Genomic DNA, 16,955 nt, shown 5'->3' with positions numbered 1-16,955 from the left:
GGGAAAAAAATAGCTCAGCACCCACCGGAAGCCCCGCGGATCAGCTCCCCTCCCCTTCTCTCCTCCCCCTACCCCCAGCGATCTGCTGTTCAGTGGCATGCAGGAGGCTCAGTGGGGGCAGGAAGAGGCGGAGCGGGGGCGGGACGAGGCAGGGCAGGGGCTTGAGGAAGGAGGTGGTGGCTTGGGGAAAGGGGCAGAGAGGGGGTCCAGCATCCCGGGGGAAATCACAAAGTCAGCACCTCTGATTTAAAGCATGTGCTCCAATATAGCGCCAACCTGTTTTTGATCCAGAAACATAGGTGAGTTTTTGATATGGGAATATATACTGTTCCAAGTGTGTGGGGAGGTATGTAGCCACTCTTGACCCCACTTGCCTCTCCAACTACCACTCCATCTCCTTTCTCCCTTTAATCTCTCAGCCCATTGAATGCATTGTCTACTATTGATGTCTGCTGTCTGCAAACTTGACACCATCAAATTAGGCCTCAATAAAGACTGGGAGTGGCTGGGTCACTACAAAAAATAATTTTCCCTCTGTTGATACTCGCACTTTCTTGTCAACTGCTGGGAATGGGCCACATCCACTTTGATTGAATTGGCCTTGTTAGCACTACAAAAAGTAATTTTCCCTCTTTTGATATTCACCCCCTCTTGTCAACTGTTGTGAATGGGCTACATCCACCCTAATTGAATTGGCCTCATTAGCACTGACCCCCCACTTGGTAAGGCAACTCCCATCTTTTCATGTGCTGTATATTTATACCTGCTTACTGTATTTTCCACTCCATGCATCTGATGAAGTGGGTTATATCCCACGAAAGCTTATGCCCAAATACATTTGTTAGTCTCTAAGGTGCCACAAGGACTCCTCGTTGTTTTTACTCCCATCTTCTGCCTTGAATTGCACTGAGACTGCTCTTGCCAAAGTCTCTAATGAACTTGTCCTAGCCAAATCTCAGAACTAGCAGTCCCTCCTCATCCTGCTTGGCCTGTCAGCCGCCTTCCTCACAGGCAACCATGCTCTTCTTCTTGAAATGTTTTCCTCCCTTGGCTTTTGTGACTGTCCTCTCCTGGTTCCGATCCTACCTCTCTAATTGATCCTTCAGTGTATCCTTTGGCGAATCCACCTCATCCTTCCGTGGAGGTTCCACAGGGCTCTGTCCTTGGTCCCCTTCTCTTCTCCTTCTTCACCTTATGACTGAATAATCTCACCCACAAACAAATTCAATTACCAACTCTGTGCTGGTGACTGACAGATCTACTTCTCTACTCCAGACCTAAAATCTCAACCCGTCTCTCTGACATCTCCTCATGAATGTCTCGCTATCAGCTCTAGTACAACATGGCCAAACCCGGCTCTTAATTCCCCCCGCACTCCGCCCAAGTCCTCCCCACCACTTCCTTTCTCAGTCACTGTGTGGACAATACCACCATCCTGCTTGGCACTCGGGCCAGTAACCTGGGCATCATCTTCAACTTAGACCTCTCTATTTTCTTGTATCCAGGTTATGTCTAAATCTTGCAAATCCTTTCTGCATAACATCTCTAAGATACGACTTTTCCTATCCATCCATACAGATAAAACTCTCGTCCAGTCTATCATCATTTTGGTTACTGCAATATCCTTTTCTCTGGCCTTGACAAATGCAGTTTTGCCTCACTAATATCTATTCAGAATGTTCCTACAAAGATCATTTTCCTAGCCTGCCACTTAAGAAATATCAACCCTCTCTTTGAGTCCCCGCTCTATTGCATCAAACACAAGCTTGTTTGTCTTTACTTCAAAGACCCTTCATGGCCTATCCCCACCCTAACTAGCATCTCTCATTCAGTGTCAAAATGTTAACTCCTGGCTCCGATCAGCCCAGGATGCCAGCCTCCATTGCCCCACTTGTTAAATTTTCAAACAAGCACCTTTGTGTTTTCTCCCATGCTGCCCTTCATGTGTAAGAGGAGCTCTCCTTAAACATCCACAAACTACCTCATTAGCCTCCTTCAAATCCCTCCTCAAAACTCTCCATAAGGCCTATAAAAAATGGTTAAGCTGTTGGTACACTAATATCACTGCCTGCCTTGCTAACCAATATTGTCTCTTGTTTTACTTTTACTTCCCCATCTGTCTACATCCATCTGTTGTCTCGTCGTATAGTTAGACTGAAAGTTCTTTGGGGAAGAGACTGTCTTTTTGTTCTGTCTTTGTGCAGCACCTACCACAGTGGTTCTCAACCTGCGGCCCAATTAGCACACAGCTGCGTCCCAGCTATGCTCTAAAAAAAATTGCAAAGCTTGCTGCTCCTCCAGTCTGGCAGGGTGTGGGGCTGGCTGATGGGGAGATGGCGGCAGGCAGCCCTGCTGGAGCACTTTTGCCAGCAGCGAAGGCTAAGCAGCCCTCTGTGGCAGGGAAAGAACTGAGCAGTCCAATGCAGGGGGCCCTGCCAGGCAAGTGGGTCCTGAGGGAGCTCAGCGTGTGCGGGTCCCACTCCTGCTCCAGCATGGCTATTCGCACCGCTCCCCAGGGACCAGCGCGATCCTTGGCTGCGCTGCCAGCTCAGCCCGGCAAACACAGTCATCTCCCAGCAGGGTCGGTGAGTGTGGCTGGGGGGCTGGGCAGGGTGTGGGAGAGTGGGTCTCGGGGACGGATCTAGGGGGGTTCTGGGAAGTGAGGGTATGTGGGGCAGTGGGGGTCTTGTGGGGGATGCTGGGCAGCCTAGGCACAGGAACTAGAGGGTTGGGGGGGTCCTACAGCACCCCTAGGTTTTACGCAGAGCTCTGCTGCCGGCCCTGCGTCCGGGGCCCCGGCTCCACTCTGTGGAGAGGTCTCTCGGTGAGGGGGGAGGAGGTGCTGGGCATATGGATCTGTGGGGAGTCTTAGCAGGGGGTCAGTGTGGTCATAGGGATCTGAGGGGGGTGTCTCTGGGCAGAGGAGCGCTGGGCATAGGGAGTTGGGGGGCACTGGGCAGGGAGTCGGTGTGGCGCATGGCACGGGTCTTCCCCCAAAGGGAAGGGGCACTCTGGCAGCACAGGGTTGGCCAGGCCAGTGTGTGTCTGGCACAGTGTTTCTCAACCTGTGGCCCACAATGGTAAATAGGTTGAGAACCACTGACCTAGCACAGTGGGGTTCTGGCCCATGACTGGGGGCTCCTAGGTGCCATGGTTATACAAACAATAAAAATAGCCAGGTCCTTGACCACAGATATTACCAGGCTTTCCAGGAGCATAATTTTGTTGTGGGTTAGAATAATATATTTACAAAATTAAAATTTTAAAAATGGACATATACAAAGATCACTGTCAGGGCATGTCTACACTTATCTCCAGAGTGATCGATCCAGCGGGGGTTGATTTATTGTGTCTAGTGAAGACACGATAAATTGACTGCTGAGCGCTCTCCCGTCGACTCCGGTACTCCACCGGAGCGAGAAACAATAGGCGGAGTCGACGGGGGAGCGTCAGCAGTCAACCTACCACAGTGAAGACACCACGGTAAGTAGATCTAAGTACATCGACTTCAGCTACCTAATTCACATAGCTGAAGTTGCGTAACTTAGATCAATCTCCCCTTCCCCCCAGTGTAGACCAGGCCTCAGTGAAGAAAAATGTTTGTGCAGTGTGTGCATACTGTTTCTTCAACTTAGCTGTCTAATACTGATGATACATTATTATACTGCTTGGTGAACTAGATAATATATGTACTTAAAATGACAAAAAGGGACACTGTCAACTTAAAAAGCACATTTATGTCTGAAATTTATTTACCTCCTATTGTTACTTGTTACACCTAATACTATTATGATAGAAGGAAATTGGAGGAATTTTTTTCGTTTTTTCCCCCCCACATTGTTTCTTCGTTTGGCAGCACTTCATAATAGTCAGTTTCCCTGTATAATCCATTTACCTATCTTGTTTCTGTGGGTCTTTCATACAGCAACATTGAAGAGGAAAATATTTTTAAAAACAGGAAAATGTGACTGTAAAATCACACAAAAATTGGCAGAGGCATTTAGGGTAGGAGTACTACCTTGAAATCTTTTTACCTTTTTCTTTTTTCTCCCCACTTTGCCCCCTGCAAACTGACTAGATTTGGAGTTGTCCCTTTAATGTAATTTCCCCCCCCCCCCTTTTTTTTTCTTGCTCATGATTTCTGCACTGTTGCTAAAGCTTTAACTGGGAAAATAAAGGTTTTAAAGAGGAATAATTTATTTATTTCAGACTGTTGGGAAGAAATTACCTCCAGCTACAGCAGCTCAAGAGCCAACGAAAATAGAAATGGACAGCAGAACCAAGAGTAGGTCTCACTGTTTGTTTTTTCCTCATTTGCACTCAGAGCTTGAGCCTTTTGGGAAGTGTTGAATATTTTTTTCTTAGGTTTTGTTATGAGCAATTTTCTGTATGTCTGAAAAATAATAAAACCAAGACTACAAATATATTTTGCATGGAGCTTTTGAGTTGGCAATGTTTAGACAAGCCACTTTGTTTCTAAGAAGCTTTTGAATTGTTTTTGCCCTGATATTTTACCCCCAACTCTCTGCCACCAAAATCAAATAAAATTACATCATTCACCCTCAGGCTGAAGGCACTTATAGATTAATCAGATTTGAATGTGATCAAGCTTCAAACTGCAACGTATAGGTGTGTCGTAGACAATGCCCTAATAGTAACACCCTTCCTATTTTTGCTTTTTGTGTTTAGCTGTAAACAGTTCCATCGGGTGGTAGAGTTTATGTAAGAAACAAAAAATCCAACAAAGTATGAGCGTCTTAGTGTGTATAAATCATAGGTACCTAAAAAGGGATAAAAGTAATAATTAAGCTTCTTAGGAAGATCACTGCTTTGTCCAATGGAGACATATTTAACTATCATACAAAGCAAATTAAACACAAACCACTCCTGCTTTAGTCTTGTTATTTTTTTTATAAAAATTATAATTAAATGTGTTGGGACCTAAGGGGAGGTAGACAGAACTAAGGGGGAAAATAAAGCCTGAATCAGCAAAGAAATTGATTAGAAAGTGAAACTTAGTATTTCTAGGTCAAAATTCTCCTCTCTGATCTACACTTGAGGCTCTTTATTACACATTCTCCATTTACTCCCTTGATACCAACAGAGATCTCCACAGCTGATAAGAAATCTGTAATGTAGAATGGATAGGAGAATATGGCTCATAGAAATTAGAGCTGGAAAAGACCTTTCAATACATATGCAGTTCAGCATTATTACTCAATTATTTTTCAGTTTTAAATGAACCAAAAAATGATTTTTCCACTGCTTCCCTTTTGGAGTCTGGTCCATAACCTGAAAAGATCTCCCTGTTAGGAAATTGTTCCTAATTTGTAGATTACATTTTCCTATGTCTTATTTCATGTAATGACTCATTTATATCACTTGAACTGCCAACACAATTTCTCTCCCTCTTGAAGTTTCTACCCTTCAGATTCTTGTGGGTAGTTAACACTGTGACGGGTTCCCCCCGCGGTACCTCCTGGGACTGGGATACCACTGAGCCCCCCGACCCACAAGCCTGGGCTCCCTCTCACACTGTATTGCTATGACAAGCTGCAAAGCCCTCCAGCCTGCACTTTCACCAGCACACATATAGGTAGGGCCACACCTAGCTGCAGTTACATGCAGGCTCTCTGTCCAGCTTCTGCAATGAACCAACAATGGAAAGGCTACAGCTAAGGCAACTCCCAACTCCCCAGGCACGCAGCCCCTCTGGAGAATAAGCCCAAAATTATACTGTCTTGCTCTGCACAGGGAACTGTACAGTGTAAGCTCAGAAAGTTCACCCCCCCCTCAATGCGAAGAGGAATATGCAACAGTCTTTGCCCTTGAGCTAAGATTCCCATACACTTTACACCAACTCACTGGTTTAGATAAAGCAAAAACAAGTTTATTAACTACAAAAGATAGATGTTAAGTGAGTATAAGTGATAGCAAACAGATCGAAGCAGATTACCTAGCAAATAAACAAAAAACACAAACTAAGCTTAATATACTAAATTGATTGGATATGAATTAGCAAATTCTCACTCTAAAAGATGATACAAGCAGGCTACAGATTCTTAAGGGGAAAGCTGCACTTGTTTTACAGCTTGGAATCCCCAGGTGTTTCATTCGCAGGCTAGAAATCCCTTTATCCTGGGTCCAGCACTTCTCCCAGTTCAGTCTTTGTTCCTCAGGTGTTTCCAGGAGTCGTCTTGTGTGGGGAGTGAAGAACACCAGATGATGTCATTCCCTGCCTTATATCACTTTTGCATATGGTGGGAACCCTTTGTTTCAAAGCATGGTTCCCAAACCAGTCTGTGGAAAAATACCGACATCCAAGGAGTCCAGCATCATGTGATCTGAGCACATGTCCTTGTAGGGTCATAGCAGCCATTACTCACAGGCTGTTTGGAGTGTTCTCAGGAAGACTCATCACCAGGTGGTAAATAAGCTTCTCCTAAGGCCTATTGTTTTTTCCTAATGGCCCACTGCCCTGAATAGGCCCTTCCCAACCCACTGTCTAGACTGAAAGCATCTTGTCTAGTGGGTGTTACCTAGGTGTAACTACATTTGAAATATAGATATATAGTCAATATTCATAACTCCAGATACAAAAATGATACATGCATACGAATAGGATACTCATATTCAGCAAATCATAACTTTTCCAATGACACCTCAAATGACGTATCTTGCATAAAATACATCATAATTCAGTCATAATCATATCATAATATCACTATGAAGAATATGTGGTGCAGTGTCACAAACATTTTCTCCCAAACTTTAGTAATCGTTTAGACACTCTATATATATTTAATTTCTTATAGTTTTTCATTATGTGTTGCTTTCCTTAATAATTTTCATTGCTCTCTGACCTCTTTCTAAATGTGCTGACACCCTGACATTTAATGCATGTCTGGTCTTCCTCCCGAATATTTTATGCACTTTTTGGTCCTTGGGACATAGCATCTCTTAATGCAGGTATCATACAGACAATACTGAACTTATAGAAATACTTAGAAGCAAAGTACAGAGATGGTGAAAGTTAGTTGTCGGATGTAAGCTGATAAGAAAATCATGGTAAGTAACAAAATAGGGCAACGTGCACCAACTTGCCATTATTTTAGCCTGCAAACTGGGTATAGTTTGTACACTGAGGAGGAGGAGGAGGAAGAGGAAGAAAGGGAGTTGTAGCAGGAAAAAGGGCTGGAGCTGACCAGGAAGAGGCCATACAAGCAGTAAATTCCACTGCAAAAATTCTGAGACGGAGAAAGCAGCTAAAAACCTATTAACATTAATGTAATATGAAGCAGTCCTCCTACTTTAATATACACCTGAGTGGACTTTCCCAACACTCTTGGGTTTCATGCTTCCCCTGGAGTAAGCAGGTGCAATTCCGAATCAAAGGCAATAGGAGAGTGGCACCCTCTTATACTAAGATTAACCTTAGTCCCTGGTTGAATGGTGCTGCTTACACTTCCCTGGAATATTCCTTTGACACTCTGATTTTTTTGGCCAGAAACATCCTCTCTTTCTTCTGTATCCCTCTTTCATCCGCTCTGTGTGCAAATACTCAATTTCTTATGTGTGTCCAAAACTGATGGGATGAGCAGATTCTTGCAAAATATCAAAATGGAATAAATTACACAACATTCCCATTTACACCCAGATTTTTGACCCCACACAGAACCTCTGAATTTTCCCCAAACTTTGTTGAATTAGGACATTTTATCCATGCTGGAACCTACAGGCTCCATTTGAACCTTTTTAGAGTCTGTACTCTTGCTTGGGAGACAGGGGACTGAGGCATGCATTGACTTTTAGGCCAGAAGGGACCATCGTGATCATCCAGTCTGACCTCTTGTACATTTCAGGCCACAGAAGCTCACCCACACACTCCTGTAATAGACCCCTAACCTCTGGCTGAGTTACTGAAGTCCTTAAATCATGATTTAAAGACTTCAAGTGACAGAGAATCCACCATTTACTCCAGTTCAAACCAGCAAGTGACCCATGCTGTAGAAGAGAGCAAAAAACACCCATGGGCATTGCCAATCTGACCTGGAAGAAAATTCCTGGTGATCAGTTAGACCTTGAGCATGTGGGCAAGACCCTCCAGCCAGACACCCAAGAAAGAATTCATTATAGTAACTCAGAGCCCTTTCCATCAATTGCCCCATCTCTGGCTGTTGGACATACTTGCTACTAGCAATCACAGATGGGCCACAAGCCATGGTAGGCAATCTCATCATACCATCCCCTCCATAAACTTACCTAGCTGAGTCTTGAAACTAGGTAGGTGTTTTGCCCCTTTGAAGGCTGTTCATGGTGAAACCTTCACCTACTTTCAAGCCTAAGCTTGTTGATAGACAGTTTATATCCTTTTTTCTTTTGCCCACACTGACCCTTAACTTAAATAACTCCTCTCCCTCTGTTGTTTATCCCTCTGCTGTATTTACAGAAAGCAACCATATTTCCCCTTAGCCTTCAGTTGGTTAGGCTAAACAAGCCGAGTTCCTTAACTCTCTTCTCTTAAGGTGGGTTCTCCATTCTTCTGATCATTCTAGTATCCCTTCTCTGCACCCGTTTCAGTTTGAATTCATTTTTCTTAAACATGGGAGACAAAAATTGCATACCGTATTCCAGATAAGGTCTCACCAGTGCCTTTTATAATGGCAATAACACTTCCCTATCTCTACTAGAAATACCTCACCTGATGCATCCTAGGACTGTATTAGCCTTTTTCATGGCCACATCACATTGGTGGCTCATAGTCATCCTGTGATCAACCAGTACACCCAGGTTTTTCTCCTCCTCTCCCTTTCAACTGATAAATCCCCAGTTTATAGTAAAAATTCTCGTTGTTAGTCCCTAAGTGCATGACTTTGCACTATTTAATTTCATCCCATTTCTATTAGTCCAGTTTTCAAGGTCATCCAGAACTTCTTGTGTGATACAATAAAATGTGCCTTAGCGACCACTTCTGAAGAGAGACCACCTATCACAAGTAACTACCTGCAGAGGCCACAGAATGTTTTTCCCCTATAATTTAACTGTGAAGAGTGACCACCTGTCATCTGCGACCAGCAACTATATTTTCTTTCTTCATCCATAAAAACAAACCTGTAGGACACATGATCTTCCTTACTTCTGTTCTGCTGCTTGCAGGTACCTGGCCAGCAGCCACTGCTCTCTGGTTGCCCAGCTCTGAAGGCAGCAAACCTTTGAAGAGAGTCCACCGCTTACAAGCGACCACTTTTGCTAACTTCCATGAGTGGTTAGCTCTTGGCAGGTTTTACTGTATTCTGGTCCTCCTCAGTATTGGCAATACCTCCCAACTTTGTGTCATCCTCAGCTTTTATCAGCACATTCCTGCTTTTTGTGCCAAGGTCATTAATGAAAATGTTAAATAAGATTGGTCCCAAGACTGATCTATGTGGAACTCCACTAGTAACCTCCCTCCAGTCTGACAGTTCACCTTTCAGCATTACCTGCTGTAGGCAGGTTAACCAGTTCCTTACCCACCTTTCAACTCGTGTATTAATCTCCATCTTCTCTAATTTAACTAATAATTTCCCATTTGGAACCATATCAGATGTTTTACTGAAATCCAGGTAGATTAGATTTACTGCATTTCCTTTGTCTAGAAAACCAGTTATCTTTTCAAAGAAAGAGATCAGGTTGGTCTGGCACAATCTACATTTTGTAAAACCATATTGTACTTTATCCCAATTACCATTTACCTCTATATCCTTAACTATTTTTAACAAGATTTTTTAAAAATATCCAATATTATATGAGAGAAATATTTTTGTAATAATAAACTTCATCTGTAATAGTCGAACCATAGGCATATGAGCCAATGTTCTCCATGTTAAGAAAGTTATTCCAAAAGAATTGTTCTATGGCATTCTGGGTATTCTCTTATGCTCTACGTCTGGTGCCTCTTTTTCTTTATTACAATGCATCCAGAATTTCCCACAGTACCTACATTGCATAACTTCCTGAATAAGTCTCAGTTTAGAAAGCTGTATAAACTAATTGTATAGTCCTATAGCATTTATGGATCAGTGTGAATACCTACTATTTGCATGCCTAAATAATAATCTCATGTTTATGCCATTATTTCCAGCCTACTAGGTATAAGTAAAAATAGAAAAGTAGAAACAGCTGAACAGTTCTCATGGGTACTTTTAAGGTTTCGGAAGTTGTATTAGGCAGGAGAATTTTCTTTGTTTTTTGAGAAGCTGCCACAAGAAAGCTGGATTAGCCATAAATCCAAAAAGTCTTCAGTCCCAGGCTGTTACTAAATGTTCCTCAAGAATGCTAGGTACCAGCATTCATCCACTCCATCTTGGAGTTTAGCTTAATTTCTCTTTCCTCTTTGCTGTGTTTTCAATGCAACACCTAATACAATGGGGCCCCAGTCCTGACTGGAGCCTATAGGTGCTAAACACAACAGACACTTCCACTCACTTGCAAAGGGGTAGCTTAAGGCACAATCCACTGATCCAGCTCCAAACTGAGAGAGGTCTCTTGGATTCACGATTTGGATCCTAGTATGCTCACTGCCACAGGGTGCTTAGAGGGGATGGAATGATGAGACTGCCAATAGTGTAATGTATCTGATCTGCGACTGCTAGAAGCAAATATCTCCAATGGCCAGTGATGGGATACTAGATGGGGAGGGCTCTGAGTTACTACAGAGAATTCTTTCCCAGGTGTCTGGCTGGTGGGTCTTGACCACATGCTCAGGGTCTAACTGATCACCATATTTGGGGTTGTGAAGGAATTTTACCCTGGGTCAGATTGGCAGAGACCCGGGGGCAGGGTGTTTGCCTTCCTGTGCAACGTGCAGCACAGGTCACCTGCAGATTTAAAGTAGTGTAAATTGTGGATTCTCTGTAACTTGAAGTCTTTAAATCATGATTTCAGGGCTTCAGTAACTCAGCCAAAGGTTAGGGATCTACAGAAGTGGTTGGGTGAGGTTTTGTGGCCTGCAGTGTTCAGGAGGACAGACTAACTAGATGATCGTGGTGGTCCCTTCTGATCTTAAAGTCCCCCAGGGGTCTGTACTGGGACTAGTACTGTTCAACATATTCAAAAATGATCTGGAAAAAGGGGTAAACAGTGAAGTGAAAAAATTTGCAGATGATACAAAACTACTCAAGATAGTTAAGTCCAAAGTAAACTGGGCAACAAAATGGCAGATGAAATTCAGTGTTGATAAATGCAAAGTAATGCACATTGGAAAACATAATCCCAACTATACAAATAAAATGATGGGTCTAAATTACCTATTATCACTCAAGAAAGAGATCTTGGAGTCATTCTAGATAGTTCTCTGAAAATATCAACGTTGGGAATCATTGGGAAAGGAATTGATAATAAGACAGAAAATATATTGCCTCTATATAAATCCATGGTATGTCCACACCTCGAATACTGCATGCAGATGTGATCGCCTCATCTCAAAAAATATATTTTGGAATTGGAAACAATACAGAAAAGGGCAACAAAAAATGACTGGGGTATGGAACAGCTTCCATATGAGGAGAGATTAATAAGACTGTAACTTTTCATTATGGAAAAGAGACAACTTAGGGGGATATGATAGACGTCTGTAAAATCATGACTGGTGTGGCGAGAGTACATAAGGAAGTGGGGGGCAGGGATAGCTCAGTGGATTGTGCATTGGCCTGCTAAACCCAGGGTTGTGAGTTCAATCCTTGAGGGGGCCATTTAGGGATCTGGGGCAAAAATCTATCTGGGGATTGGTCCTGCTTTGAGCAGGGGGTTGGACTAGATGACCTCCCGAAGTCCCTTCCAAATCTGATATTCTATGATTCTAAGTGTTATTTATTCCATCTCATAACGCAAGAACTAGGGGTCACCAAATGAAATTAAACAGCAGGTTTAAGACAAACAAGAAAGAATTTCTTTGCACAGTGAAACTGTGGAATTCTTTGCCAGAGGATGTTGTGAAGGCCAAGACTATAACAGGGTTTAAAAAAGAACTGAATAAATGTCTATAAGCCAGGATGGGCAAGGGTGCAAAACTATGCTCTGAAGCATCCCTAATCTCTGTCAGAAGCTGGGAATGGGCGGGAATGGATCACTTGATGATTACCTTGATGATGTTCTATTCATTCCCTCTGAAGCACCTTGCATTGGCCACTGTCACAAGACAGGATACTGGGCTAGATGGACCATTAATCTGACCCAGTATGGCCGTACTTATGAGTCTATGAGTACGTTGCTGGCCCGCAGAGTGGCAGGAAGATTGGCGTGCCACCACAGAGCCGTCCTTTCTTTGGCTAACGTTGGTGCTTCTTGCTCTCAGTTGCATAGCAGCAGCTGCAGTGTGAGATTGCACGCTGGTTGTAGCCCACAAACACAGAGAATGGGGAGCAGCTTCACTTCCGTTCTACCCTCTCTGCCCAACTGAGTGAGCCCCCTGTCTCTTTATTGGCCGATCATTCCACAAGAGGAGTACTCGGTGCCGAGTAATATTTGGTTCTCTGTTCTCCCCACGTCCAATTTAAGAGCCCTCTCTTTGTTGTGACTCTAGTGACATGAAGAAGAAGGGGGTGCAGCAGGCAGTAGCCAATCCAGCAGGCGTGCAACTAAACTCTGTGCCTTCTGGTCCCTTTGCTCATTTAGCCATGAGAAACGTCAGCTATTAAGCCAAGCAGACAATACAGAGGGCTTCTACCAGTCCATGGCAGCAAAAAAGAGTTAAGGATCTAAGTCTGGGTACAGTAGAAAGGACCCTCTGAACCCTGAGAGGGATAATATGGGAAGAAAAAAGGGTCCTCTGACTTTCAGAGAGATAAAAGGATAGGAGGAAGGGTCCTCAGGGATCTGAGACACAAGGAGGAGGAAGCACTTCAGAGCTGGAGAACCATCAGAGTGAAAGAAGGGCCCTCAAAGATTGGGGGGGAGAAAGAGATGGGACCTCGGGGCTCCAAGGGCAAAGAGGAGGTGAAAGAGCCTGTAGAGCTTGAGGGGGCAGAATATGTGGGAGAGTCCTCGGGGTATAGGGAGGCAGCAGAAAAAGAGGGCAAGGAGGAATGTCATTGAAGGTTTCTCATGAGTTTATAGGAGTGATTTTTGTAGGGGAAGACTGATATATTGTGCTGTGTTTGGGTTTTGGTGGGGGTAATGCTGATGATGGGTGTCCATATATTTTATATGCTTTTGGTATAGAATACGTTGTGGGGAGGTGTGTGTTTGTTGTGGGTTGGAGTTGCTTTTGGTGGGAGGGGCGTTAGCCTGTAGTGATAAGGTTGTGTTTTAGGAAATATTTATCCATTATTATAAGTATATGAGATTGGATTCTGAAAATCTGTACAGCAGAACATTGCTAATTAACTGGGAGAACTATTGCAAATTATTGAAATTGCCAATTTAGAATGTAAATAAATGCAATAGAAAAATATGGATAATGTAGCACAAAATGCATTGTAATTTACTTTCAGGTACTTCATGGTGTTTCATAATATGTGTAAATGTATTATATTTTGTAAAAGTAACAAATTTTGTATAATAAGAGACTTTATTATAATGCTGTGTCTGATATTCCTGAGTAGTAGGCAGAAGATACCTCTTAGTACACATTATAAAATGTAAAGATTAGTTAATCTGGATTAGAGAGGTTCTAATTTATTCAAGGTTGTTATGTTTTGTTTGTTTCTACAGTGGTGAGGCAGTGTTCTGATATTCTCAGTATACATGGTGAAATTCTGTGGAAAAATCTATTTGGGTAATCCAGTTTTCGATCATGACTCTAATGATCTGTATAGATATTGAGCAGTAAAACTAAATTCTGCTGTACCTTGGATTTGGGTTTGAGTTGTTTGGTGTGTTTGTTTGTCTTTGCAACAGAGTTGCAGTCTTATCTCATTTAATTGGGTGCAGGGTCTTTTGTGCTCTAGCATCTCTTCCTCCATTTATAGAAACATGTTATATCAGTAATAGGATTAATCTCACTTAATTTTAGGCTTCTTCTTTCAGACTGTGTTGTAGTTTTTATTTATCCATCCAAACTCCATTAGCGTGTGCACCCAGCTCAGTTGGTATGTGAATTTAGACTCCCTGTGGAGAGCTAAATAGCTGGTTTTCAGAGTCAAATGTATGTGAATGGGGTTTTTTAATCAATTTTCAAGTAAACTGCAAGTACAAATCTAGCATAGTGCTTGTGCTGTGTCAGACTGAGGTAAGTTTATTGCAGTGTATCACACTAGTTGTCTAACAAGGAAGAAGCAGGATCAGACTTAAAAAGAGGATTATGCCTCCACTTGGACTGAGGGGGAACGCAAGCTCCAGAGTCATGGACCTTCCCTGGAGAATTGTCCTATTTCGGCCTCTAGATGTGCGCATCTGTGGACTGTCTGCTTGAATGCCACGTCTGATCTTTAGACTCTGGTAAGAGAACAAGGAGAAAGTTGGTCTTTAAAGATAAATGGGACTCCAAACGATATAGGGCTTTATACATAATACTTAGAATTGCCACTGGAAATACATTTCAAGCCAGTGCAGTCTGTGGTGTGTGAAAGAAATATGACCCATGCACCAACCTAAGTAATTAGGCATCCACATTCTGCACTAGCTGCAGTTTCCAAGTTACCCTTAACTTTGGAACTTGCTTGCCCTCTTCTTTCAATAAAGCTGGGCTTTTTGCCTGAGTGCCAAACATATTTCAAATAGATCAAGGAAGGAGCTATGTTCAGTACTTTCAAACAGATTCTGGGGCATGGAGGAGGGGAGTAGCTGGAGTGAGTTGCATTCTAGCTCCCCCCCCCCCCCCCCTCCGGGGGTATCGTTCCTTGGAGACCATTGCCAGTTTATACAACTTAAAGCAGCCCCTGGACTGCTGTAACCTGTGCTGGGGCTCAGGCTGTGGTAGAGAATCAGAGAGCTGTTAGTTCTCTGATTCTCTTCCCTTTTCCCACTGCCCTGAGTGATTGTGTGGAAGTGGGGAACCATGTTTTACTCCATGTTTTTTTCTGGGATTAGGCACAGCCAGTTGAGCTCCTGTTCTATTCTCCCTGGGGCTCCCAGAGCCTGGTGGGGAAGCTGGCAATGGAGCAGCCAGAACCATTCTCCTCCATCCCTGGAGATGCAGCAAATGGCCATTGAGGGAGCTCCTGAGCCGCTGCAGCCGATAAGGTACAGCAGCTGCTCAGGGCATTCCTGAGTCACACCAGAGCTGCTATTGGGACTGCACCTGGAGTGATAAGAGGCAGCTCGAGAGAGGGTCCCCCTCTATTGCCTCTCCCTAGTAAAAGGCCAGGTTAAAACACTTCATTTTAAAAATCACAGGATGTGGCCTAGGGAATGGACTTTAAATTAGTCAAATACATTTTTTCTTCTTAACACAGACTCCCTCAAGAGTTTTGTTGATGAAAACAATGTAGTGGTTCTAAACAATGACACCCCAACTCAATTTAATGCAGCAGATGGTAATCTTTCTTGCTTAGCCCTGGAAATTATAACAGCAGATATTGCACGTAGACACAACTGGGAAACGCATAAGGAAGAAGGAATGGGGAGTGATCATTTCCCCATACATACTACTTTTCAAGGGCAAGGTAAGGTTGAATGTAATGGAAGATTAACCACCTGGAATTTTAAGAAAGCTTTATGTGAATGATGACAGAGAATTTCAATGACAATATAGTAAAAGGATTAATAGCAGCAGCTACTCTAGCCAGACCTAAGATATTGAAGTACCCCAAAACAAAACCTCACTTCCATGGTGGAGTGAGAAGTGCAAAATGGCAGTTAAATAAAGGAATAAAACCTATAAAAAAGCAAAAAATGCAAGCAATAGTGAAGATCTAATGAAGTGTAAAAGAAGTAAGGCAACAGCACAAAGACATAAAAAAAACCAAAAAAAACAAAGAGCGTGTGAAAAAGTACTGTGGGCAGATAAATAAAGATACCAAGACATCAGAAATGTACAGGCAAATTAGAAGAATGAATGGAATTCAGACCAAGAGGAGTCGCATTCCAGGCCTTATTGGGATTGACAAAATAGTTAGATGTTCTGATAATGAGAAAGCAGAAGTTTTAGTAGAAGCTTTTCGAGGGATGAGTAATGATGAAAATCAAAGGGCAGTTTTCTACAAGAATAAAATACAATTCATTGAAGAGAATCATGAACAGTGTAGTTGGTATCTTTATCTTTATTTACTGCATTAATGGTTTTGTATGTGGGAACTTGAGAAAGCTATTGATATCAGCAAGAATACATCCCTATGTAAAGATAATATATGCAACATAGTGTTTAAATATCTCTTTGAAAGCAGTTTGAGGGTTCTCTTGTAGTTATATATCTGTCATGGGAGGCCAGACCTAGCAGAGACAGAGTCCGCAATAGACCAGAGTCAAGAGTTGGCTGGGTCAGGATATCAGGAGGTCAGAAGCAGAAGACAAACTAGAGGTCAGAACCACGACTTGGGAACCAGAGTCGGGCCAGATCAGGATACTAGAGCAGGCCTGCACAACATGTGGCCCGGGGGCCGCATGCGGCCCGCATGGGCTCACTGTGCGGCCCGCAGGGGGTGAGTAGGTGGGCTCACTGGGGTGAATAGGCAAGCGGCGGGTGAGGGAGGGGGGCTGAGGAGGCAAGCGAACGGGCAGTGGTGGGGGGTGAGTAGGCGAGCCAGGGTGGGTGGGGGGCTGAGGAGGCGAGCAGGGGGGCAGGTGAGCCGGCGGCTGAGGAGGCGAGCGGGCAGGTAGTGGCGGGGGGGCAGGTGAGCCGGCGGCAGGGGAGGGGAGCTGAGGAGGCGAGCGCTGAGTTGGTGGCTGACCTGGTCTACTGATCTGGTCTGGCTCCTATCCCCTCTCCAAGGGTTGCAGCTGTCTGGAGGTGCCTGCCTTCCTCATTCACACCTCATTCATTCAACAGGGCAGTTGATTACAAAGTGGGGGGGGGGAGATCTTATTCTACTTCTAGCAAA

At 43.6% G+C, this 16,955-nt stretch overlaps 1 protein-coding gene across 5 annotated transcripts in view; it reads left to right on the top strand.

Moving 5' to 3' along the window:
* Positions 1-16,955, top strand: part of LOC112108242 (SH3 domain-containing kinase-binding protein 1) — a 379,159-nt gene that overhangs the window by 277,197 nt on the left and 85,007 nt on the right. For all 5 annotated transcript variants that reach the window (XM_026648747.2, XM_026648750.1, XM_029910794.1 and 2 more), the window contains one exon: positions 4,210-4,285. In XM_026648747.2, coding sequence (XP_026504532.1) covers positions 4,210-4,285 — 76 coding nt within the window. The remainder of the gene's footprint in view (positions 1-4,209; positions 4,286-16,955) is intronic.

Source organism: Terrapene carolina, unplaced genomic scaffold, assembly GCF_002925995.2.
Source record: "Terrapene carolina triunguis isolate 2854851 unplaced genomic scaffold, T_m_triunguis-2.0 Scaffold22, whole genome shotgun sequence".
In the NCBI taxonomy this organism is placed as follows: Eukaryota; Metazoa; Chordata; order Testudines; family Emydidae; genus Terrapene; species Terrapene triunguis.
Note: the sequence above shows the minus strand (reverse complement) of the source record. Positions and strands in the feature narration are given on the sequence as shown.